Source organism: Canis lupus, chromosome 21 (assembly GCF_011100685.1).
Source record: "Canis lupus familiaris isolate Mischka breed German Shepherd chromosome 21, alternate assembly UU_Cfam_GSD_1.0, whole genome shotgun sequence".
In the NCBI taxonomy this organism is placed as follows: domain Eukaryota; kingdom Metazoa; phylum Chordata; class Mammalia; order Carnivora; family Canidae; genus Canis; species Canis lupus.
The window spans coordinates 37,495,862-37,522,267 of NC_049242.1; the positions used below are offsets into that span (position 1 = coordinate 37,495,862).

General features: G+C 40.9%; 1 protein-coding gene across 1 annotated transcript in view; it reads left to right on the top strand.

The window, feature by feature from the left end:
* Positions 1–26,406, top strand: part of SPON1 (spondin 1) — a 251,437-nt gene that overhangs the window by 110,525 nt on the left and 114,506 nt on the right. Inside the window, 1 exon segment of the mRNA XM_038569110.1 lies at positions 454–576. Coding sequence (XP_038425038.1) covers positions 454–576 — 123 coding nt within the window.

Sequence of the window (26,406 nt, forward strand, 5' to 3'; positions counted from 1 at the left end):
TCAGCAGTCCTTTATGTCTACTGTTCTCACTGCTCCTCTGCAAAGCTGCTTCTCCCGGTCCTAGCAATTTGGCCCTAGAGAACATTTCTTAGAGAAAACACACACATGCATATTCCTCTAAAATTTAGTGGAAAAATCCTATTGTGGGAAAAAAAAAGGATAATGGAGTAAATTTTATTCCTGGGTTCCCAAATATTCAGCCTTATTGGTCCCTCTGGTCTCCTCACATTGTTAGAGCAAGAGTTCTGAGTCTTTTTTATTTGCGGAATATAATTACCATACTTAGAGGTATATAAAAATCCTTTAGAGCCACAGTACTGACCTGGTTCTGGGTGGTGTCAGTCAGTGAAAACTGTACCTCATCTTCTTTTCCCAAGCAAGGACAAGACAAGACCAAGATGGCACTTGAGCCACATCTGTTTCCTAACTTAGTGATTTCCCTGACTGTTCCAGATTCCATGTTTGACGGGGTGACTGACAAACCAATCTTAGACTGCTGTGCTTGTGGAACTGCCAAGTACAGACTCACATTCTACGGGAATTGGTCCGAGAAGACGCACCCAAAGGATTACCCTCGTGAGTAGAGGAGCTACTTCATGGATTGGGGGAAGGCGGGTGGTGAACTTCTGTCTGGTTGTGGGATACACCAGCCGAAGTGTGTCAGGTCTATTTGCTTTTACCAGCTGACTCATGAAATGCACATTCCCAGGAAGTGAATTCATCAAGACTAGCAGATATAAGACAGGTCTACTTTCAGCTTCGTTGCATAGTGTTGTTCTAATCTGTGATTTTAAAAAATATTCCTAAGGTCATGCTGCTTATCTTTGGGTCAAGCATTTGGTAACCTCAGTCCCCTTAAAGCGGCTCTATCCCTGAATTATACAGTAGATCTGTCTGTGCTGGAAATAGCTGGCAAAGGGGACCTACTCTTCAATCCACATTTCAAGGTCAACAAAGATTCAACATCCTCAACCATAATGTTGGTAATCTGTCTGCATGCCCTTTCCCTACTGATTCCAGATACCACCTTAGAATCCTTCATGTTGACCCCATGCTCCAGATAGCCAATACCAATCCATGGGAGTTGTTAGGAGACTTCCCACTTGCTATTTTGGAGTAGATCCTTAATCAGGACCCTACCAACTCCCTCTTAGCATATACCATTGTCTCAACAAATGCCTAGCATGTGCCAGGCACCGTACTAAGCTCTAGCAATATAATAGTGAACAAAAAAAGGCACAACCCATATCCTCATACAACTCAGAGATTTGTGGAGAGACAGACACTAATCAAATAATCACACTCAAAAATGTGAAAATTCTAACAATGAACAGCGGACCTACTGCGTGCCACGCGTTTTTGCATATGTTATGTCATTTGATGCTCAGAATAACCAGTGTATGTGGATGAGCTCACTGAATATCAGAGAGGCATCATGATTTGCCCCCTCGTCAGATATAAGTTAGTAGTAGATCCAAGATTTGAAAAGGGGTTTGTTAGGCTCCTTGCCCTGCCTTTCAACTGGACTGCCTTTAAGATCCAGTGACACTCATTCTCTCTAACTGTGGGTGGCAGGATGTTGGTGTGTGGCACTGAGCATGATTTTTCTGTTCATTGCCTGTTTTATTCTTGCTCATTTCACTTTGGAGTTGCCACAGCTGGGAAAGACTAATGGAACTGGGAGAAAGAGATTAAAAAGTGGGATTTGATTCGGTCCCCCAATAAGAGGGAGCAAATGAATGTGGTTGGGGCTGAAGAAGACCTGGTCCAGACCAGAGCCTCCACAGTCCCCAAGCAGCCCACCCAGTGGGGACTTGGCAGATCAAGAGCCCTATTGTTTAATATTACCCACATGTAATCAAGACTTGGGATCTTAGAAACTTCTTACTAGTTCATTCTTCTCACTCTGGTATTCAACTTGATCTGCTTCAGCTGGTGTGGGAGACCTGTGTGAGCAAAGCTGGACTCTCTGCCTGCAGGGGGCAGGGGGAGGGGTGAGAAACCACTTGGAACTAGCATGATGAAAAAAATTTCCTCTACTGCCTCCGGTCCACTAACCCAGAGGAAATAAAATGTTAGGGGCCCATTACTCATCTTTCGTAATCCTAAGGAGCTTCTTGCTCTTTTCTTTTCTGATGCTGTTATTCCCTAGAATTTGTAGAAAAAAAAAAAGCGTACAGGCCATTGTTTCTAGGTCTTTAGGCCAAATCAAGTACAGATCTATAGAGAATTTCTGTGGAATGGTTGGGAATTTCTTATGAACTAAAGCAGATATGTGTTCTAGATCCCCTAGGATTGTTCCATTGTTAGAGGTCAGTGTGTCTTGATTTGGGGTTGGAAAAGTTTGGTCACTATGTCCAGAGGAGTGTTTATCACATCAGATTGTAATTATTTCTTAAGGAGTCTTTCTTCTCTATCAGACAGACCAGTCCCCCAGGACAAAAGCCATGACATGCTCGTCTTCATTCTTTGTGCCTTGGAAGTACCTGGTGCCTTCCCAAGTACTGTGTTCTGATTGGTGAACTCAAAGTAGCATTCCCTGAGGCCTGGGAGACAGATTTCTAGCTCCCATCTAGTCACTGTGGCCAATACTGATGCAGGATTGTAGGCCAGACCTTCCTTAGAGAGGAAAAGGGTAGGGATCCCTGGGTGGCGCAGCGGTTTGGCGCCTGCCTTTGGCCCAGGGCGCGATCCTGGAGACCCGGGATCGAATCCCACATCGGGCTCCCCGTGCATGGAGCCTGCTTCTCCCTCTGCCTATGTCTCTGCCTCTCTCTCTCTCTCTCTCTCTCTCTGTGTGTGACTATCATAAATAAATAAAAATTTAAAAAAAAAAAGAGGAGAAAAGGGTGGACTTGTACACCCAGAGGATTGGAGCCAATCGGAAGAGCGTGGAGAGGGTCTAATTAGGACTTTGAAAATTCGATGCTGACAAAAGTGATTTCTACTAATCTTCAGTAATAGATGACTTTCCTTTTGCTGCTCCAGGGATGATTTTGTCTTGATAACCAACTCTTGCCTGGAAGCCCAATTAAGCCATGATGCTTCCCGACCATAGTGCAAACTGATAAATGTCAAGACCCCACTTCCCTTTATTTGTTGCTCATCCCAAACACCACTTCGTCCATAAGGATCTCAGAACAGCAATTCTCAAGCTTGTTCATTTCAAGATGCTTTTTACATGCTTAAAAATTATTGAGAACTCCAGGATCCTTTTGCTTATAGGGATTGTGTCTATCAAAATTCAACATATCAGGGATCCCTGGGTGGCACAGCGGTTTAGCGCCTGCCTTTGGCCCAGGGCGCGATCCTGGAGACCCAGGATCGAATCCCACATCGGGCTCCCAGTGCATGGAGCCTGCTTCTCCCTCTGCCTATGTCTCTGCCTCTGTCTCTTCTCTCTGTGTGTGTGTGTGTGTGTGTGTGTGACTATCATAAATAAATAAAAAATTTTTTAAAAATTTAAAAAAAATTTTTAAAAATTCAACATATCAAAAATTAAAACAAATTTAAAAATACTTCCTATTAATTTTAAAGGTAACATAATGAATTAGCAATAATAAACTCATTACATGTTGACATATTTTATGAAAATAACTATTGTCTAAAAAAAAATTTAGTGGAAGAGCATCATTGTTTTACATTTTTTTGCAAATCTCTTCAATATCTGGCCTAATTAGAAGACACCTAGATTCTCATATTTGCCTCTGCATTCAACCTGTTGTGGTATGTTTTTTTGGTTGAAATGTGTAACTGGAAAAGGGAAGAATATTTTAATAACTTTTTCATTAATTACAGATAATCGTCTTGGATACTATATACCAAAACTCTACAAAGGGTAGTCTCTCAAAGGACAATTACAGTCTAGAACATGAAACCATATCAGTGAACTTGTACTCTGTTACATTAAAATGCATTGCACTTTGAGTGGATCTTTTACAGATGAATGATTTTGTAACATCAGACATTGGTTATTTGGAAAACATTGGTTTACCAAGTTCTACAGATGGTCCAGATGTTGAGACATTTCATCATATACTATCAAAAATCACATTCATTAATATTGCTTCCACTCTCCTCAGAAAAGCGTTTAAGCATTGGAAAGCTATCAAAATCATTGTAACAAACTTCCCCCAAATTATTTTCGCTTGAAAGCTTGAACTGTATCATTGGCAACAAATACTGTCCGTTGTTTTCTTTGAAATGACAGGCTCACTTCATTTTTGAGAAAACGTCTGCCACATTTTCTAGTCTGAATAACCATAATTTGTCTGTCATTGGTTCTTTCAAGTAAAAATAATGTTTATGAAAATAAAAGTATCCGTCCAGCTTGCCCCTCCAACAAAGGCACAAGAGCATTTACTCGAGACAATCATCCCACCCAAGTATATACAGAAGTGCTTTATGCGTGCTTCCCTGTTAGTCACACATAATAGAAGAAATATGTGTACTTAGAGGTACAGAGATTAATACATGACATTAATAATTTTGATTGTTTCATCAAAAACATTCTTAAGTGAAACTGACCCTTTGAATTGTTTACTGAGGTTCCTGGCAGTGAGGATCACGCTGACTGCTGACACAGTTCAAGGCCATTGCTTTGATGGGCACTAAGTGACAGCAGGTTCACTCAGGACTGCTTTTGCACCATCAGGGTGAATGTCAACATGTTGCAAAAGGCAAACATCTTAGTATTATTATGAAAATAGTTTTCACCTCACAGATCCCCTGCAAGGGCCTCAGGGTCCCCTGAGGTCTGTAGACCACACTTTGAGTACTTCAGCCATAGGACAGGATAGCACTTGAAGGGGTCTGTCCTTCGGTTCTCTTTGAGTGACTTGCCCTGGAGAATTTTCATTGAGTTCTACAACCGGATCAGGCTACGCCCTTGTGCCTTCTGTCCTTTCTTGTGGGGCCCACATCTACAGGGGGCTCTTCTCAACCACTATACAAGATTGTTTGTTCCAAATGCGGTTTCTGGGGTTCTCTATCTTAAAGAACAGAGTACTCTGCATCCATGACACCCCCCCTTCCTGGGAGAGGCTAGGTGTGGTGAAATCAGGAAGGCGAGGGGACAACCCAACTGACTTGACGTCCCCTCTCCTTTGTAATGCCACAAATCTCTGCTGGCCGTCAGGAAATAGTGAAGTCCTTTTAAAACCTCCCCAACTGGGTGATTTCTAGAAATCGTGCAAGTTTTACCTCCTAATTTTATTTTATTTTATTTTATTTTTTTATTTTTTATTTATTTATTTTTTATTGGTGTTCAATTTACCAACATACAGAATAACACCCAGTGCCCGTCACCCATTTACCTCCTAATTTTATAAGTGAAAAAACCTGGAGGCATAAAGCTAAGGGCTTGGATCACATAGCCAGAGAGTTTCAGAAACAAAAATCAAAGCTCAGATCTCTTGACTCCCTTCTGCCTTCTGCTGGGGGCTACCACAAGGCAGTCTTCTCTCCTCTGCAGTGAAATTAAATGTCTTATACACAAAGCATCTTGTAAGCATCTGCAGTACCAATGTGGACTCGGCTAATACTAAATTCCAAACAGCTTTGCCCCTTGGTACAAAGATTTCCTCTGCAGAGAGCCTGACTTAGAAGTCAGAAAGAGAAGGTCTGGGCTCACTGGGCCTGAACAGAGATCCGGAACCCTGGAGTGTTAGGAGAAGTGCAGGCAAGCTTCCCCAGTGTCTTAAGGCTCTTCAGTGCCTAGCAGCGGTCCAGGAGCATGTGTCTTTTATAGGAACATGGTGACCAGGCAGGTTCACCACAGAAGGATGTCCCAGAACTTGGAGACACGTTCCATCTTTGCCAGGGGATTGGGAGTTGCCTATTAGATGCTGAGTCTCTTTGCTCACTTACTCTAAACACAGCTCCTAGGTGGTGGTTGTTGTTTTTAAGATTTTGTTTGTTTGCGTATTTATTTATTTCAGAGAGAGAGCATGAGTGGTGGGGAGAGGGGGGGAGAGAGAGAGAGAAGGAGAAGCAGACGTCCCCCCTTAGCAGGGAGCCTGGTGTGGGACCTAATCCCAGGACCCAGGGATCATGACTGGAGCCGAAGGCAGACACTCAACCACTGGGCCACCCAGGCGCCTTAGTTGTTTTGGGCTTTTTAAAATATTTTATTTATTCATATGAGAGAGAGAGCATGAGCCCGGGGGTAGGGACAGAGGGAGGGGGACAACCAGACTCCCCACTGAGCAGGGAGCCCAACGCAGGACTCCATCTCAGGACCCTGAGCCAAAATCAAGAGTTGGCCGCTTCACCAACTGAGCCACCCAGACGCCCCACAATTAAAAAAAAAAAAAAAAAAAAAAAAAAAAGCTTTGTAGTAAGGTCTTCTTCCACCCTTCCTCCTCCCTTTGAATCATTTCCTTGAAATAATTTCCCAAGAGTAAGACGGCCCCATCAAAGGATATGCACTTTTTATTGGCTCTTGAGGGCATTTTGCCAGATTCTTCTCCAAAATGTTTGTATCAATTCACCATGTTACCAATGGTGAATAAATAGGTCTCCTTCTCCCGGCCTCCTCGGCATTTAACTTAGTGTTTTCAATTCGGGTTTTACCAATTAATGGTCATAAAAAAATTAATCTCGCTATTTTAAATTGGCATCGGTTTAATTACTAGCATACTCGAATCTTCTTCGGGTGCTTATTGTGTGTGCCTCTAAAGCCACGAGGGCGCTGACAGGAGTCAAGTCTGACTTTGCTCATTATCTCCTCAGGGCCTAGCTCATGGTCTGGTACACGGAAAGCCTCTAAATAAGTAATGTGGGATGAGTGAACGGGAAGCAGTTCCAGAATGAGCAAGGAAGAAGGTAGAGGGAGATAAACAATGAGAAGCCCCTGAAGAGGGTGAGGCAGGAGAGAGGGCCTCGTGTGGCTGCTAAGTGGGGAACAGGTTGGATGGTGCCGGCGGTCCCTGGGAAGGTCGGTGAGGAGGATACCACAGTGATGGTGCCAGCTCGGCCTGAGGTAGTGGTGACCGTGTGAATGGATGGACTTGAGGTATCTTCCAGAGGTAGAGTCTGTCATGGGTTGGATGCGGAGGAGTGACGAGAGATGCATCAAAGCTGACAAGTACTCCTGCTTCTTAAAATACTCCTCAATATTATTGTCTCTCTATTTTTGCAAGTGATCATGAAACCATTTTATCAAATTCTGTCAGAATTTTAAACAGGATTGCATTACATCCCCAAATTACTTTTGGAAGAATTGTTAGCTTTGTAATATTTAGCTTGCTCAGTTTCTCTCTGTTTCTGATAAGACAGTCTGTGGGTTTCTGCAGCCCCATGCCTAGACCGGGGATGAGTCACAGGTAGACCCTGGGCCTCTTCTCTCAACCTAACTTTGGAAACAAAAGGAAACATTCAACAAACAATAATCCCACTCCTTCCTGCCATGACAGGGAGATAAATCCCTCTCCACGCTGAGTCACTGTGTCCCTCAGCGCCTCCCCAGTGGTGCCACCGCCAGGCTGAGTATGAATAGAGTAGTGTCACCGAGGATTAGAGTTTGGTACCAAGAACACGTGTCATGATACAGTTTCAGTGAAAGACGGTGCAAAAAGAGAAAGGATCAAATAGCTTCTTTCCCCTTTTGCTCCTCTCTTCCCTCCATCTCTCTGGGAAGTCTCGCGGCAACAACAACTCCCTGTTTTATGTGCTGGGAGTGGGGAAGGAAAGTCAGTTGATGGTCTTCCAGTTAAACATGGCAGGTTGAATGCAAACATTCATCTCTGATCTTTCCTCACATCCCATGAAGGTAACACTAGATGAAGAAAAACCCACAAAGACAAAAAAAGGAAAGAGGGCCACAGCATACAAGGGATATTGCCCAAATCTGGGGAGCTGGACTGGTGGCCACTCTCAGCAGAGTCAAGAAAGAAGAATCCCACGTACTTGCAGAGAGGGTGGTGCGTAAGAACCAAGCCAACCGATTGCACAGAAACGCAGGAACAGCCTCAGGAACCGGGTGTTCAGGAGGATAAATGAGATAAAGCATGCCATCGTGAAATTTTAGAATAACGGGGCTACAGACAACACGAAAAGCATCCAGAAAAACAGGCAAACGGACAAACAAAGCATCAGACCTCTTTAGAACAACACAAAAGCTGCAACACAATGGGGCAATGTTAAGTTTCGAGCTCGAAGTTATAAATTCTGAGGAGGGACCCTTCTTGCTCAGCCTGGAGATGGGGCTGAGACAGAGCAGCTCCGCTCTTGTCGTCTCCATGTGCTGGTCAGGTTTCTTTCTCATCACTTTTTCACTGAAGTTTCTTTCTCGTGTTTGGGTAAGAGAGCTCGTAATGGGACATTTCTGCTTTTTTGTATGTACGGAACTTGTTTTGCTGGTTTTTTTCATGGCCTCATACATGTTTACTCAAGAAAGCCTTTTCTCTTATTCCACCTCAGGTGCTGAGAGAGATGTGATTTACTTGGTGGCATAGGAGCATCCTTGGCCCGACATTGAGAGCCCCTCTGGCTTTACTTGCTTTGTGTCAAGTTTCATTTACCGCCATTTCGTCTTTCCGCCATCTTGTTTTGTATTTGCTGATTATACTTCTGTTTGTTTCTTCTTCTTCTTCTTCTTTTAACCACTTCTTTTCTCTCCGTCGCCTGCATTAAATTTTCCTCTGCTGGGTTAGACATTATTGGATTCATGTTGCTGTTGTGCTTGTGGTGGTTGCCCTAATTTAGAACACATACTTAATGTTGATTTATCTGTATTGATTTCATAAACATTTCAACATTTGTCTTCCCCTGAACAAAACAAGACCGTTAGCGTGCTCTCAGATTCCTTTGTTGTCTACCATCCCTCCCTCTCCCCGATACACATTCACATTGGTTCTTTCCTAGGACAGCCTTTGATCTCATGTTTATTTCAATGTCTGGTAGTTCCATGGTCTGTGTCTCTGAACTTTCCCAGGGCTGAACTCAGAGGAGTGAGGCGTGGGCGCTAATTCACTATCTCATCAGGAACCAGCAATAAACTCGCAGGGTTTTTTGTTTACTGCGTTCAATCCATTTAATTCTTTGCAATATCTATACTTACTGTTATATTACAGAGAGTTTTTCCATTTTTTAAGGCTCTACTTATCATTTCTTCCTGACTTTTCATATTCTGATAACACCTTCAAGGGTATTAACACCTTGCTCTAAAACTGTGAACTTATCATTTCTCCTTGATGTTTAACAGATTGTTCTCCATTTGTCACGATGTCTTTGGAACTTATAGCATAATATCATTATATCCTCATGATGAACTCTGACTTTCAACATCACATAAGTGACATAATTAGCTGGTTTTACTAACTTTTGCCTTAAATTCAATCATGTCTGAAAGAAACCCTACCTGCTGTTTCTTCGCTTTAATTAATTTCTCCTTTTAGTATTTCTTAAATATATTTTTTCTTATTTTTAGGCTTTCTACACCTTTTAAAGATTTTCCAGTAAAGTATTGCATTAATCCAATTGGAAGTGCTTTTGTGTTTTTCTTTTTTTGTTGTTTGTTTCAGTTTTTTTATTTGTTTATTCTGTTTTATTTCTCAACATGACTATTTAAATTTACACTTATTTTAACCTCAGTTCTATGCAGTAGAACCTGCCATTCTACTTTTTACCTCTCTATTGTTATAGTTCATTTGTTTTCTTTTTTCTGGATTTTCTTTGGTATTACATAGGCAACAAGTATTTATTTGGTTTTGGTTTTGCTATTTTTTTATTTCATTTGGCAACAGTCTTCTTTTAATTCAATTAGTTATCAATTTAAAACATACAACCAGGATATTACTTGTATTTTATCAATACACTCCTATCTTCTTAAGATAGCATCTTCTGATTCACTCTTATGAGAAAACTTTGCTGGTTTTTGCTTTTCTCAACTCTTTTCTTACTCCCATTCTCCATTGACTTTACTTACTACTCAGTTCATTTCTTTTTATCTACTTTTATTTGAACAATTCTCCTCATTCCCAACTCCCATCAATTCTTCTGTTATTGTTCTTATTTACTTACTACCTCTTCAAAAAAGATGTACTGATTCAGAATTTCTTACTATTTTTAACAGCATCATTTTTTTTTTCAGCTCTTTTAAGATCAAGTTTCTTTTTGAAATAAAGTTGGGATCCAACACTTGTCCACTGGTGGGTGATTGAATTTCTTAAGACTGAAATTCTGTGCAAGTCTTTGTACTTGGGGTAAAAGCCCAAATTATACAGTTTTTTTCCTCTGACTATGGTTTGTCCGTGGTTTTCCATTATAGTGAATAAAAAACTTCATCCTTATTCACTTATGATTTATATTCCTTTACATGGAATCTATAACCTAGCTCCATACAGAGTGCTTTCTTTTTCTCCTGCAGTTAAAATAGTTGATGATGCCTGTTATTCTAAATGAGACTTTAAATAGAGTGTTATTTATACCTTCAGCTATTTTATTATTGGTGACATTATTCTTCACAGTCCTCTGGTTTTTTTCCCCCAATCTTTGATTGGTTGTTGTTGTTTGTTGTCTGTCCAGTCATCCTACAGACCTATTCAGAGCATCTACTGTGTGCAGACAACATGTCAGCTTATTCCTGTTTATTCCTTCTGTTTCTGCAGGAGCTCAGTGCTTGGCCAGGGTGCTCCATCCTCCAGAGCCATCTTCTTTCCCATCTTTTCATATCTCTCTTCGTGCTCTGCATATTTTCCCCTAGTTCATTTTTCTTTCTCTGGTTAGTTTTCTATAGCATCCAGTCCCATACTGGACCCGTGTTATCATTGTTTGTGCCTGCCCACTCCTTCCTCCCATAATGAGCTCTCCCGAAATAGGTATATATAAAAAATGGATTGCAACTCTTCTCCAACTTCTGTTTTTATTCTCATTTCATTCCACGGTTTACTGCTTCCACGTCCCCACCCCACCTCACGCTGCATCCAACTTCTTAATTCAGAGTTCTTATACTGCCAAACATTTTTAAAAGTTCAAAATAATTTCTCCCCCTTTTACCCATTTTCCCTTGGGTGATAATTATGACTGCTGTTTCTAAAACCTTTGCCTCAGACTCTTCTATTGGCATTTAAATGGGACTCAAAATTGGAAGGTTCCAGCCTCTTGTGCTACCTCCCTCCTGGAAGTCCTCGAACTATTTCTCAAGCATACTCTTTCTTAAGTAAGATATGCCTGCACTGGATTGGCCATTAAATATGGTATATTATGTAAAGTATTACTGTCCTTGTATCTGTTAAGTCTTATTACCAACGATAGGGGTAAACTAATTTATTGATGACTTATTTGCCACTTACTCCTACGGATTGGCAATTCAAAGAGCACATGGTTCCTGCATCTCATTCATGTAGCTTAAATGGCCACCGATTTGAGAAGGAGGATTCATTGGCAAGTCATGGATCAGTAATTATGTAAGTTCTAATGCCACCAGTTCCCCTGACAAAATGGATGTAATTAACATTTAAGTATGACACCAACCCATGCATTTTTCATGCAGTATTTCCTTCAAACCTGTTTGCCAGTACCTATGCTGTGATTCCAACGCATACATTAATAATAAAGATTTGATTTTCCCTTTGCATGAAAATATTCTAAACTCTGAAAAGCTTGATGAAACTGAAGGAGAGGGAATATACAAAGTCCATTCAACCACAGCATTATGTATGGTTACCCAGGAATTTGCACATACAACTCTGCTATAGCTAATGGCATTCATGTACTTAAGTTTTCCAAACAACGAGTTGAAAAATATACCCTTAAGAATTGTTTATGCCGAGAAAGGGCAACTATTTATAATCACAAGTGGAGTTTCTGCGAAGGTCTGCGCCAGGCACTATAGTCCTGGCAAACTTCCCTCCCAATTTGCAAGAACTCTACTGTTCGGGGCTGGAAGTGAAGCATGAGTACAAAGAAATACTTGCAGCTTTTTCCTAGCCTCAGTTAAATTCAGAGCGAAAGAACAAACACATAACAGGACAAAGGATATAGGAAATCACAGCACAAGCAGCCCTGCCTTATTTTTAGTAAAAAGGATTAGTAAGGGCTGCCCTGCAGTAAAGCCGATTGCCTGTGATCAGGGAGGAGGATGGTTGTAATCTCTTTACTATACCGCTGAGTTGATTGATTAAATTAAAAGTTATGAGTCAAATCCCCCCCAGAACATCTTGGAACCTTTCAATCTCTGCATATCCATGTGATTCTAACGACCTTCCCTTGGAAGGGACAAGTGTGCGCTACCTGTAGGGAACACATGAAGAAAGGCTTGGGAGCAAGCAAGCTAAACCTTTTCACAACCGCCAGCAAGAGTTTAATTAAACTCTCTCTAACATAATAAGCTTGGTTCAATTTAAGAGCACCGTGTGCCATGTTTTCCCTGCGCATGGAGCGTCCCAGGGTCCTGCAGCTCGAGTGGAAAGAACAATGAAAAGCAGAAGGCTTTCTCTTCACATCTGGCTCCTCGAAATGGGGCTAAGAGGCTTTCTGGAGGCTTTTGCTGACTGGGACAGTTAGTGTTTACAGATGTGAGTGGCTTTCAGTTATTGAATGCAAATTGCATTTGCTTTGTTGCGCACACCCTGGGAAAACCAAGAGGAAGAAGTGGAATAATGTTCCTTTATCCGCCCACCCACATTGAGATTCAGGGCACAGTCTTTTCAGGTTTATTGGGTCCCTAAGCAACCTTTGAAGAGCGCTGTACATCTGTCCGGCCGTCCCTACTACAGCAGACATGGATTCATTTGGCTTTGCTTTTCAAGTCTCTGGTTCCATCCCTAGTCCATTGACTGAATTTTTAGGTAAACATTTCTTGCCTGCCAACCTGAGTGGTTACCCAGCTCCTGGGCTAATTCTGCTCCCTCTTAAACTTTGATCTGTATTCTGAAGGCGAGCTCATCAGAAAAAAAGTGAAAGTGGGCTAGCTTTTAATGTGAAGGCTAAACGCCAGGAGAATAAGCTAAAGCAGGAGGTGGGAGAGAGCAGTTTCTTGCTGGAATAGTGAAGCTCAGCACCAAATAGCGGAACAGTGTGAGAGCTGAAGAGCATTTCTCGGGTGAGAGAAACTATAAGGCAGGTTTCTCTTGCCCCAAAGATTGTCCAGTGGTCAGTGCTCTGCTAAAAAGCGATGTGTACTGCATAGTCAGAACCATCGTGGGCTTGGAAGTCAGATCCCACTCGGAGTCTTGCATCTGACGCTTACTTCTAGAGACTTATGAAAATTGCTTAACCTCTCTGTGCCTTCCTTTGCTTGTTTGTAAAGCAGGATAATCAAAGCACCTACCTTATGAAACTATTTTGAAAATGGGCCAGGGCTCAACTCTAAGCTCCTCTCTTCACTAGCTATAGGACCTTGGAAAAGATACCAGCTGACCTTGGAGCTCTGATTGTATGTAGTAGAACCAAAATCAACATCACTGGAATAATGCAGGGATAGATGAGTTAATATTCTTGCAACCCTTAAAACAGGCTTGGCATATAGTAGAAGCTCACAAAGTGTTGGTCATTATCAGTTTTAAATGAGGTGACTTGTAAATGGTTTTGTTTGCTTTGTGGGGTTTTTTGAGGGGGGAGGGATTGGTTTTGTTTGATTTTGTTTTTGCTTAGTACCAGATACACAGCAAGTTCTGTGTTAACTGTGGCTATAATGTGCTTTTTTCTAACCTTATCATTATTCCCACCCACATTCTCAACCTTTAAATAAGGATTTAGCTGTGATCTCATGTTGAAATCTTGGACAAACCTTCTCATCTGATTGGTTTCCATCACCTGGTGAGAATTTCCTGAAGTTTCCGCCTGGGTCCTAAATTTTCTCCATGTCCCAGAGGAGACAGGGCTGAGTTCCAGGTATATTTTATCATCCCCAACCTTACAAATACCAATGAAGATGAATAGCCTCAAATTTAAAATGCAAAGATACTTTACAAAAGATCTAATACTTCGGATAGCCCAACCAGCAGTGAGGAAATAGAATTTGCATTTGTGACACTTTTTCCCCACTCAGAAAGGAATTTAGTAACAAATACAACATACGTTTCACAATCAGCCAGGCAAACACATGGAACTAGTCAGCTAATCTTGATTAGAAGTTAGTGTTTACTGACTTGTATTTTTGTAAATAAGCTAAGGGAAGTAAACAGTTTGAGATTTATGTGTTCTGTGATTTCTGTTGACCAAGATTGGTTTTACTTGGTTTCCTTCCCCTCTCCCCACCTCCCCCTACAAGCACGCACAAAAAATTCTTAGGTGGGATTTGCCTCCAAGTATACAGGGACCTGAGCAGCACCCAACTAAAGAGGAAGCAAAGCTGGGATAAGATAAAGAAACCACTTAGCTATTGAGCTCAAAGGCTCCTGGGGTCTGCACCATCCCCTGTAATGACATCAAGGAAATGTCACATAGGACAGAATCTAGACCCTCTCTAAAGCCTACCTTAGTTAAGTGCATCCCACTTCCTTTAATCCATAAGATCTGGAAAAATCTCTTGTATTCTCCTCAACCTTGGGTCATGCAATTATAATTAGCATCCTCATGGTACTGTGTATATTAGAAATAACCCTGGACAAATTTCCTATATGGTCCTTTTCCTTACCTTCCATCTCCTGTGTCTTCTTTGCTTTTTCTCCACCTTCTAGAGTGGTTTTATGCCAGACCCCTGGAGAAAAACGTTGGAGTTGGTTGGGACCATCACCATATTCCAAGCACACCGTGTCCAATCTAGCATTAGTGCTCAATGCATGCTATTCAATGGTCTTGGTGCAAAAATCTTCTCCATTAAAAAGAAATGTATGTAGGTAAATATGTATACATATATATACATATTTACCTATCTAACACAATCACAGGAAGAGGCAATGTATATGTGCTAAAAATCTTAATAAGGTTACTAAGAATCATATACACAGAACTCTCATGAAGCTAACAGCATTTATGTGCTTAAAGTTTTCCAAACAATGAGTTGAAAATATACCCTGAAGAATTGTTTATGCCAAATAAGGCTGAGTATTCATGGTCATGACTGAAACTGCTGCATGTTTTCTGCCAGCCACTGCATTCCTGCCAAACATCCTCCCAATTTGCAAGGATTCTTGGGTTTCACATTGGAAATAAAGCAGTAAAATGCCTCTTCACCCCAACTTACATGGGTCTTATTCTTCGTGAGGACTTGCTTAGGCTACCCTGAGTAGGGCAACATCTCAACTCTTTGAAAATGCTTATTTAGGTTTACAAAGTGACATGGATTTTCAACCAAAAAGCATGGGAACAAGTTATCAGAATTCTGATGTCAGTTTGGGTTGTGAACACACAACACTTGAAAAGTGGCTCATGCTACTCCCATGCCAGAGGCACCAACTGAGAGGTTGTCAGTCGAGACTTCCATCAGCCAAAGCAAAAATCAGCTTCCCATCCTGGTAGCTCATGGGCCAAAACTTGGGGGTGGAGGAGGAAAAAAGCAAAAAACTGGCAGACCAGAGTCTTAGGTTTGCTAATCACGGCTACTAGGGGGTATACGCTTGAAGAATAACTCACAGCAAAGAGCACTTACAGGCAAAAGCACTCCTCAAGAGTGAGCCTGCTGGAGACCCTCAACCCTGTTTTCAGATTCAGTTCAGCCTCCCACCTCCCACCCCCCACCCCGAATTCTGGGACCAGTGATTTTCCTTGATTGGAAGAATTTTGCAGGAGTTAAAGCAACCCATCATTGTCCGGATTCTAACAAGGCCATTACATCTAATGGTAAAGAGTGTGGGCTCTGGAACCAGACTAATTCCTGCCTCCACCGCTTCTGTCCATGAGATGTTAGGCACATCTCTTCATTAACCTCTCTGTGCCTCAGTTTTCTTACCCATAAAGTGGGAATGATAACAATACTAACTTCCCGGGACTCTTGTGAGGATGAAATGGATTAATGTATGTAAAGAGCTTAGAACAGCCTGGCATATATTAAGTGTTATATAATTGTTAGCTACTGTTATGATTCATTTTGTGTGATCCACTTCTTGCCTTGAAACCCAGTTCTTAAAATTTTATCTCGATCTTTAGGCATTCATTGCTTCCATAGATATTTAGGAACTGCCTACCATCTGGCTGAGCTTTCCCCTCTGTGCCCCAGCGGAGATGAGGTCCTTCCTTCCCTTGCTCCTGGAATTCTGCGTCTCAGAGTGGCCAGATCTGCGTAATGCCCAGTGTCCTTGGTCTTTTCTACACTGGGAGCTCTCCACCCAGCCTGCTCATCTCCATCACCAGTCTCTCTGTCTCATCTCTAAGCTCACTGCCTTGTCTGGTTTTGATTCTGGCAGCACCCTTGAAATTTGTTCAAGCAATGAATAAATTATTCACCTCTTTATTTCCCTCCAAGGAAGAACTAGGACGCCAGACCTTATCAAGTCAAAGGAATTCCTGCTGCCCCTTTACTGCAATAATTTAATCTCTAAAAAGTTAAAAAAAAAAAAAAAAAACCTAAGGAAATATCCCTCTGATCATAAACGATCCCTCTTCATCAAGAGAAAACAGACTTTTCCTGCTTAGAATTGCACAAGCAGAGCTCTTCCATTTCACCAGAGCTCCAGGGAATAATAGGCCACCAGCTGCCACCTTGGGCTGCAGGTTTCAGGAACTTGGAAAGGGAATTCTCCATCCTGATTATTGCCTTTGCAGTGCTCTCAGCTGCCAGCACATGGTGGTGGGCGTGAGTATGAGCCAACTTCTGTGTTCCTAAATAATAAGGCTGAGATGCTGTCCTCCTTTGCTGCAGAACCCTGGACCCCCAGCAAACAGCCAACTCTGGACAGCCATCCATCAACCAAGTTTCCTACATGTACCTACTATGTGCAGCCCTTTAAAAAATAAGTCACCTCTTTATGTATTTTTAAAAGCATTGGAAGGAAAGCTAATATTCATGGCAAAACTAAGATAAGTTCTGATACTACCCATGCAAAAGAGACTTGACCAAGGTCACATGCCCCAGGAGGGGGAGATGTAGGATATAATTACATGAACCTAACCTAAAAGACTAATTCTTCAACAGAGATGAATTTACTGAGACCTGACCAGCCTAATCTCTTGCCCTCTGTAACTTGTTTTTTTGGCTCCACACCCATCATATTTTCTCAGACAGCACAATGCTCATGTGACCTCTGGGCCTTTGCACTGGCCATTTTGTATGTTTGCAACTGTCCTGTCCAGCCCTCACCCCCTTCTCTTGTTCTCAGGTTAAATCCCACTGCCTTGGAAAGATTTTTCCAACTCCCCAATCTAGATTAGCTGCCCTTCTCTTTTCTGCTCCAGCCTTGTGGTTATCCTATCATGACAGCTTCCATGCTGCATTGCAATCGCATATTCACATGTCTCATACCCCTAATATCCCAAGACAGGGCAGGGCCCATGTCTGGTTTGGCTCAGAATCCCCAGGACCCAGGATTTAGAGATAACACATGACCAGTGAGTATTTATTGAATTAAGAGGAACCAAGCTCTCTCTCTACCAAGCTGCCTCCCTGACAGGTCAAATCCCAAAATAAAGATACCAGCGTTGCAATTCTGGCTAATGGCTCTGTGCAGGCTGGCCTCCTGCCCAGAGCCCCTGACCTCTGATCCTTAAAATGCTCTGAGGTAAGCTTTGAGCTCCCACCTCTACCTCTTACAAGCTCGCAGCTCGTCCCTGTCATTTCCCTATCACCATGCCCATTACATGAGAATTAAATTTTTCATTCCAATACAATGCAGTTCCAGCCTAGGGTAGACCACAGTGAGCCTTGAGAGACAAGAAAAGAAAGCTAACACTGCTTCTACCTTCACATTTTCCCTTTTAAAAGCAAACTTAATAGAAGCACACTTACAAATAGATGTACAAAAAGTGATGCATTATAAGTGTACAGCTCACAGTTTCCCATTCACTGGAACACGTTCATGTTAGCAACACAGAAATCAGAAAATTACTAGCACTCCAGAAGCCTCTTTTTGTCCCTTCCAGTCTGCGCTTCTCCACAAAGGGTAGCCACCATCTTGACTTCTATCATAGGTCAAGTTTGCCTATTTTTAAACTTTTTATAAGTGGAATTTTTATAGCATATCCTCTTTTGTGAGGAAAATAAAAGACCAACAATGCCAAGTGTTGGCAAGGATGTAGATTACCAGATTTCTCTCACTGTGGAAAACTGTTTAACAATCTCAACTAAAGCTGGGCTACATATCCTATGATATACTAGGATACTAGGATTCTACTCCTAGTATATAAAGAACAGAAATGTGTACATATATTTACCAGGACATGCACATGAGTGTCTATACAGCACTATTCATAATAATCTCATGAATAGGATGGAAAAATTCAACGTGGTATATTGATGCTGTGAAACACACAGTTATGAAAAAGAAAACCAAAATTATGCACCATCACATGGATGATTCTCACAAACTTCTGCCTTCCATGCCTAGATGCTGAATTGATCTGTGATTGAAATTGTGTATGGTGTGAGGTAAGGGTCAAGGTACTTTTTTCCTTTTCTTGCTAGAATCATTCATCAAGATGCCCATCATTTCCCTTCTACATTAGTGTCACCTTTGTCATGTATTGAGTCACTATGTATCTGTTGGTCTATTTCTGGATTCTGGAATCTGTCATTCTGTCTCATTAATCTATTTGGAATCTGTCATTCTGTCTCATTAATCTATTTGTCTAGCCTTCATATATGGAAGCATTAGTTCTCTAACTTTATTCTTCTTCAAGATTATTTAACTACTCTCAAGCCTTTACATTTCTGCATAAATTTTTAAATCATGATCTCAATTTTCATTTAAAAAAAACACTAGTATTTTTATTGAGCTTATGTTGAATTTATGAACAAATTAGGGAAGATTTGACAACTTTACGTTATTGACTCTATCACTCCATGTATTTATTTACCCCCAGTTCACTCAATAATGTTTTATAGATGTCTATGGAGAAGAGGTCTTACTCATTTTTCATTGGGTTTTTTCTTAGATATATATTTTATACTATAGCAAGTAATAGCTTTTTTAAATTTCTTTTTTTTTTTGTCACTGGTATATAGAAATGACATTGATTCTTGCATATTAGTATTCAGAGACCTTGCTAAATGTCCTTATTAATTCTGTTAGTTTATATATAAATTATTTTGAAATTTTTATATACACTATTGTATCTTCTACCAAAATTCCCTTCCAACCATTGTGCCTTCTGTTTCTCTCTATTGCCTTATTTCACTGGTGGCTAAAAGCTGGTGATAGTGGGCATTCTTGCCTTGTTCCCAGTCTTATGGGGGAAAGCTTTTAATGTCCCATTTTTAAGTGTGGTTTTTGCTATGGCTTTTTTGTAGATTTTTAAAAATTAGGTAAAGAAAGTTCGTTCTATCCTTAGTTTGCTGAGTGTTTTTTTTTAAATCATGAATGGATACTAAATGCAATCAAATACTTGTTCTGTATCTATGAAGGTATACATATATATTTTTCTTTTTTTCCATTAATGTGATGAATTGTATTGATTGGATTTTGATTGTTAAACTGCCCTTATATTCTTGGAATAAACTCTATGTGGCTGTGATATGATATAGCTGGATATAAGGTTTGTTAATATTCTTTGAGGTTTCTGCATCTGTGGTCACAAAAGAGACTGAGGTTCTGTCTTCACTTTTCCCTTCAATTTTGGGGTAGAAGTTTTCTACCCCAGCCTGACTCCCCTTTCATCCTATATATAGACCTGATTCAATAGTCCTTGCTTCTATTATTAGCTTAACAAACTTTTCCCTAGGACGCCTATCTTCTCGATCACTGGCAGTGCAAAAAACCTCCTCAAAGACAAAGTAATCATAAGCCAAATCCCATTTCAACCATTCACTGACAATGTGTCCAGTGACAAGTTATAGATCTTCTTGGAGCCTATTTCCTCATCAATGAAATGAGATTTAAAAGATTGGATAATAACATACCAAAACACCTAGTGCAAGTATATGCTCAGTAATTCCTATTTCTTGCTACCTTTTCTATCTACTGCCTACAAACTTTTAAACATAGGAGAGCATTGGATTACCTATTTACAGAGCTTAGCCAACAGTTAAGATTCAAACCTGCAAATGAACTAATGGGGATGGGAGAAATCTATTCTTTTTGTTGAACTCTTAAGACACAAAGCAGTTATTTACTGCTCCTGCTATGTTTTTAAATACAAGCTCCTGGATTTTTAAAATTAGATAAACATTGCTAGAATTTATCATCCAAAGTGCTACAGTTCCTTCCCTGAGGCTTCAAACTCAGGTGTTAATGGTGTATTAAACATTTGGAAGTTGTCCAGAAGGATAGCCTCTCTCCCATATATAACCATATTTATGTAGAAAAGTCAGCTTGGAAGGACACTTTTAAATAAAGTTCCTCTTTCTAAAAATATAACTGCAGTGCCATTTGTCAGTGCACAATAAACTTATAACCAGCCTCTAGAGAGCAAAAGGGATGGGAGTTTGGTGGTGCTCTGAGATTATGGTTTTTGCCTCTGAGATGAGAATCAGATAACTGGCTAGGTTTTAGAGATATCCAAATAAATCAGAAGTTGGAAGTTCACAAAATTGGGCCAGGAAGACTGAGTTCAAAGAAGGTAGAAATTTATGAACATCGAGAGCCAATACTTTCATTGTTGTCTGGGGCATTAGACAGGTACCACCCTACTTATCCCCTGGCATCCCCACCCTAAGAGTTGATTCTGGTGACAGCGATGCATGACATCAGAGTGATCTCCTACCTAAATCTGGACTTAGCTTAGGCTTTGTTTCCCATCGGAGTAGAAGGAACACGGCCTTAAGTTCGACACATCTGATGATAATTCCAGCTCTGCCTCTTACTTGCAGCTCAATTGCCTCATCCATAATATGGGGTTGGTAACTGACTCATCTAGCAAGACCATTGTGAGAATGAAAGGATGTTAAGCTAATATCTCTGAAGTGCCTGTTGCAGGGAATGTGCTCAATAAATGGTCGTGGTTGTAAGAATGATGGTATCTATAGTGATAACAGTGGCAACAATTATGATGACAATAACAAAGTCAGCACCCATAGCTTTGGGTGGAGGGGTGCTGAAGGATCATTTGTATTCTATAGGACTACTCTGCTTCCCAAAACAGGAAAAGTAGCCCCACCTGACTCTTGCCTAATCTCCCGACTATTATTTTATGGATGGCTGAGGCCATACACATAGTCTTGGTTAAATGAGCCATGTCTAGTTTCCCCAAAAGCAGAGCCTGACAAAAGGACTTTGGTGCAAGTAGTTTATGTAGAAGGTGATCCAGGAAGCAGGAGTGAAGGGCCTGGGGTAGAATGACAAGGGAAGAGGAAGAATCAACCTAAGAATATATTTTGAGGTCACTGGCATCAGTATACCTCAGAAAAGTGTACAGAATTGTCCACGAGCACCCACCCCTCCATAGGCGGAGAATTGTCTCCAGGAATACTAACTTCCCTGCACGTCAGGTGCTTGCTTGCTGGCCAACTGGGCTTTCAAAGCTCCAGAGAAGGCCTTGTGGCAGTAAATGGAAAGAAGCACAGTATACTTGAAGTGGACACTCACTCACAGCATGGGTGTCTCACACTTGCTACCACTTCACCATCAGCCTCCAGAAGATAGAACTGACTCCAGACAATGGAACCTGAGCTCTGAGGCTCTGCTGCTTGCTCCTGGGAACTAGTCCATTCACCTGATTCAATCTGCTGCTATTTTCTCACCACCTACTCCCCCCCATCCAATGGACTTCTACCACTCATCCCCTCCACCCCCAACACAGTGCTGACTGCCACTAGAACCACCACTACGCTGACCATACACCTTAGAAAATCCAACTCTCCTCTAAGACCTTGCCTTACTCTAATGGACAGACTCTGTGCATGTTCCAGGTTGCTCCCAATCTCTTCTTCCCTGGAGAAATAGAATATCAATATTAAAAGCAACCATTTATTGAATGTTTATTATGTACCAGGAATTGTACTATGTTCATATGGATTTCCCTCTGCGTTATGCATAACAACCCTAGAAGGTGGGTGCTATCATTATTTCCATTTCAAAGAAAAGAAAACAGTCTTCAAAACTTTAGGTAGCTTGTTCAAGGTAACACAACTAGGAAATGGTGGAAACAGGAGTGTAATGATGACCTTAAACCAGTAGGAGATAGCCTGTTTCTTTCAAGGCATCTGATGTAAGGATAAACTGATACATATAAGGGCATGGATGAATCTCTAATGTATTATGTCAAGTTGAAAATGCCAGACTCCAAGGGCTACCTGCTGTATGAGTTATTTATACTATATTCTAGGAAAGACAAAATTATAGGAAGCAGAAACAGATCAGAGGTTGCCAAGGGCTGGGGATGGAGGAATGGAGTTGACTACAAAGAGGCACATGGCAATTTTTTTAGGTAGTAGAACTATTTTTTTTTAAGATTTTATTTATTTATTCATAAGAGACAGAGAGAGAGAGAGGCAGGCAGAGACATAGGCAGAGGGAGAAGCAGGTTCCATGCAAGGAGCCTGATGTGGGACTCGATCCAGAGACCATGGGATCATGCCCTGAGCCGAAGGCAGATGCTCAACCGCTGAGCCACCCAGGTGTCCCGGTAGTAGAACTATTTTTTTTAAGATTTTTATCTATTTATTCATGAGAGACAGAGAGAGGGAGGCAGAGACACAGGCAGAGGGAGAAGCAGGCTCCATGCAGGGAGCCCGATGTGGAACTTAATCCCAGGAGATCATGACCTGAGCCAAAGGCAGATGCTTAACTGCTGAGCCACCCAGGTCTCCCGGTAGTAGAACTATTTTATATCTTCCTTGTGATTGGTTACATGATTGCATGCCTTTGTCAAAATTCACTAAATGATACATTTGAAAGGATGACTTCTCTTGAATTTAAAATATGCTTTTATTTTTTAAAAAGGAAATAAAGCTTGGGATGCCTGGGTAGCTCGGCAGTTAAGCATCTGCCTTTGGCTTAGGGCATGATCCTGGAGTCCTGGGATTGAGTCCTACATCGGGCTCCCTGCATGGAGCCTGCTTCTCCCTCTGTCTATGTCTCTGCCTCTCTCCCTCTCTCTGTGTCTCTCACGAATAAATAAATGAAATATTTTTTAAAAAATTTTTAAAGATTAAAAGGAAATAAAGCAGATAGTAATATTCTCCTGATTGCCCCAGCAGTTGTCCAACTATGGGAATAGAAGGGAGCAAAAGTTGAAGTTTCAAAGACTGGGTGGCATAAATGAGCTTACGTGGTGGGAGCTCAGTATCAGGTTGCAAGGACCTGAAAAGAATTCAAGAAGTGGAAACCATGAGCTTGACTTTCTCAAAAACCCCGGAGGTGTAGGAAAGACAAAAGATAGGCCTTGTGGAAAGAGCATTGACGAGAAAATTTTTTTTTACTTGGAATAAGGAAATTTGAACCTCCTACTTCAAGGGAGAAACTCCTTAGTGAAAAAGATATGAAAGGTGGAGCTCATCCATGTATTTACCATCTCTAGCACTATTTTTTTCCTTTATGGGATCTGAGTTTACATCTGTTTTCATTTCCCTTCAGCCAGAAGTCCTTTAATATTTCATATACAGCAGGTATGCTAGTAATGAAGTCACTCAGCTTGCCTTTATCAGAAAGGTGTTTTAGTTACCCTCATTTTTATTTATTTATTTTTATTATTATTTTTTAGTTACCCTCATTTTTGAAGGATATTTTTGCAGGATATAGAATTCACAGTTGGGCAGACCGGGTGGCTCAGCAGTTTAGCACTGCGTTCAGCCCAGGGCCTGATCCTGGAGACCTGGGATCGAGACCCGTGTTGGGCTCCCTGCGTGGAGCCTGCTTCTCCCTCTGCTTGTTTCTCTGCCTCTTTCTCTCTCTCTCTCTCTCTTTCATGAATATATAAATAAAATCTTAAAAAAAAAAAAAGAATTCACAGTTGACAGTTTTTTATTTCTTTCAGAACCTTAGTGATATCATTTCATTGTCTCTTGTTTTTGAAACCAGCAGTCATTCTTATTTTTGTTTTTCTGATTATAATGTGTCCTATAGGCTCTGGCTGCTTCTAAGACTTTTTCTCTAGTCATCATTAACTGTTTTTGATGTGCATAAGTATAATTGTCTTGGTTTTTATCCTGTCTGCAGTTTATTGGGCTTCTTGGATATATAAGTTGATATTTTTCATCAAATTTTGGGTAATTTCAGGTATTATTTCTTTAAATATTTTCATAACTCAATATCTCTATCCTCTCCTTCCAAGATTCCAATAACCCTTATGTTAAGCAACTTACTGTTGTTCCAAAAGTCACTGAGACTCCTGTTCATTTTTTTCTAACATTTTTCTCTGCTTTTTGCTTTGAATTTCTATCACCCTATCTTTCCATTTATAGACCTTTCTCTTTGCCATATCCTAAAACAGATATTATATTTTCCAGTTCTAGATTTTCCATTGGGTTTTTTAAAAGTTTCTTTCTTGGAACACTTGGGTGGCTCTGTGGGTTAAGCATCCAACTCTTGATTTCAGGTCAGGTCTTGATCTCAGAGTTGTAAGATAGAGTCCCGCATCTTCTCCACACTGGGTGTGGGCCTGCTTGAGATTCTCTCACTCTCCCCTCTCCCTCAATCCATGTACTTGCACTGTCTCTCTCTCTCTATAAAAAAATAATAATAATTTCTTTGCTGAGAATCCTCCTCTGTTCACCCATTATGTTCATCTCTTCCTTAAATCCTTGAATTTGATAGTAGGTGTTTTAAGGTCCTTGTATAGCAATCCCAGCAAACCCATCATTTCAGGAACTCTTTCTTTTGACTGTTTTTTTTTTCCTCGTGGTTATGGATCATATTTTCCTGCTTCTGCACTTTTTAGTAATTTTTGACTATATGATGGACATTGATGAATAACTAGATTCATTATCTTCTTTTAAAGAGTATGGAGTTTCAATCTGGCAGTTGGTTAATTTACTGGTATATCTGCTTGTTTTACTTTCAAGGCTTGTTTTCTAAGCTTTGTCAGGGTAAGTCCAGACTAGCCCTTACTCTAGTGCTGAAGTATTTTTCTCCCAAATTATGCCTTTTCCTGGGTCTCAGGTGAATGCTCAGAATGGTCATCAAGTTGTCTTGAATATGGATGGTTGGAATCCGGTCCCTTCAGTATTATGTGACTTCTGCAATCTCCATTCAGCCCTTAGCTACCCAGTAGCTTTATTTCCCAAGCCTTTGGAGTTTTGTCCCGCACATGTGCGACTTAGTGTTTGCTCAAAGACCTAAAGGGACTCCTGTGCATGTTTCTGAAGTTCCTTCTCTGTGCAGCATCCTCCTCTCTGGCATTCTTGCCAGTAAATCCTATCTACCCGCAGAAGCCTCAAATTCCTATCTTTATCTCCTCAGCTCAGAAGATTGTCATGCTCTGTTGTACCACAAACCAGAAAATGTCTGGGACAAACATGGGGCTCACCTCTTCTGTTACCCTTCTCTCAGGGGTCATAGTGTTTGCCATCTATTTTCTAACATCTGAACATTGGTGCTTTATATACATCTTACGCACTATTTAGTCACTTATGTTGTGAGGGCTAGTCTGGTGCCATTTATTCCATCAGAGTGAGAAGCACAAGTTGTGTGAGCATAAATAAATTTGGAGGGCGTCTGCAGACAAAACCATCATATTTTCTTCTCTATTTCATGTTGCCTTCAAGATAAAATAAAAACTTTTTTATTAAGACACTCATGTCTCTTCTGATTTGTCTGGTTGACTGGCTTTGTCATTTGATCATTCCTTCTTTACAAATACACACTGTCTCTCTTTCTCTCTCTACCTCGACCTACCTTATGGTTTCCCATGTACCTCTGACTTTCTCTTATGTCCTGCTTTTGCACAATTCTTGTCCTTCTACAAGAATACCTTCCTCTTTCCCCGTAATTGCCTTCCTAGCTCCTACTTACCCTTCAGAAGGTAGCTTAGCTGTCGTTTCCTCCAGGAAGCTCTCTCTGGTACAGTCTGGTTTGCATATCCCCCATTCGTGTTTTTATATCACTCTGCATTGCCTTTATGAAAGTTGTACTACGTATACTTTATTGAAATTACCTGTCATGACCTGTCCTCCATGCAGTCCACCTCATCTTCCAAACTGAACGTCTCAAGGGCCAGGACCAAGGCTGGATTCTGCTCAGAGTCTCCATGACCTAGCACAGATTTTGTCAAACTTTTTCTATAAAGGACCAGATAGTAAATACTTTAGGGTTTGCAGGCCAGGCAGTTTCTGTCGTAACTACTCATCTCTGCCATTGTAGCAGGAAAGCAGTCATAAATAATACATAAGTAACATGTAAAATATAAAACTTTATTGGGGGAAAAAAAAACAGGACATGGGCTGTGGCTTGTTGATTTCTAACCTAGCACGTAGTATGCCTAGTAAACATTTAT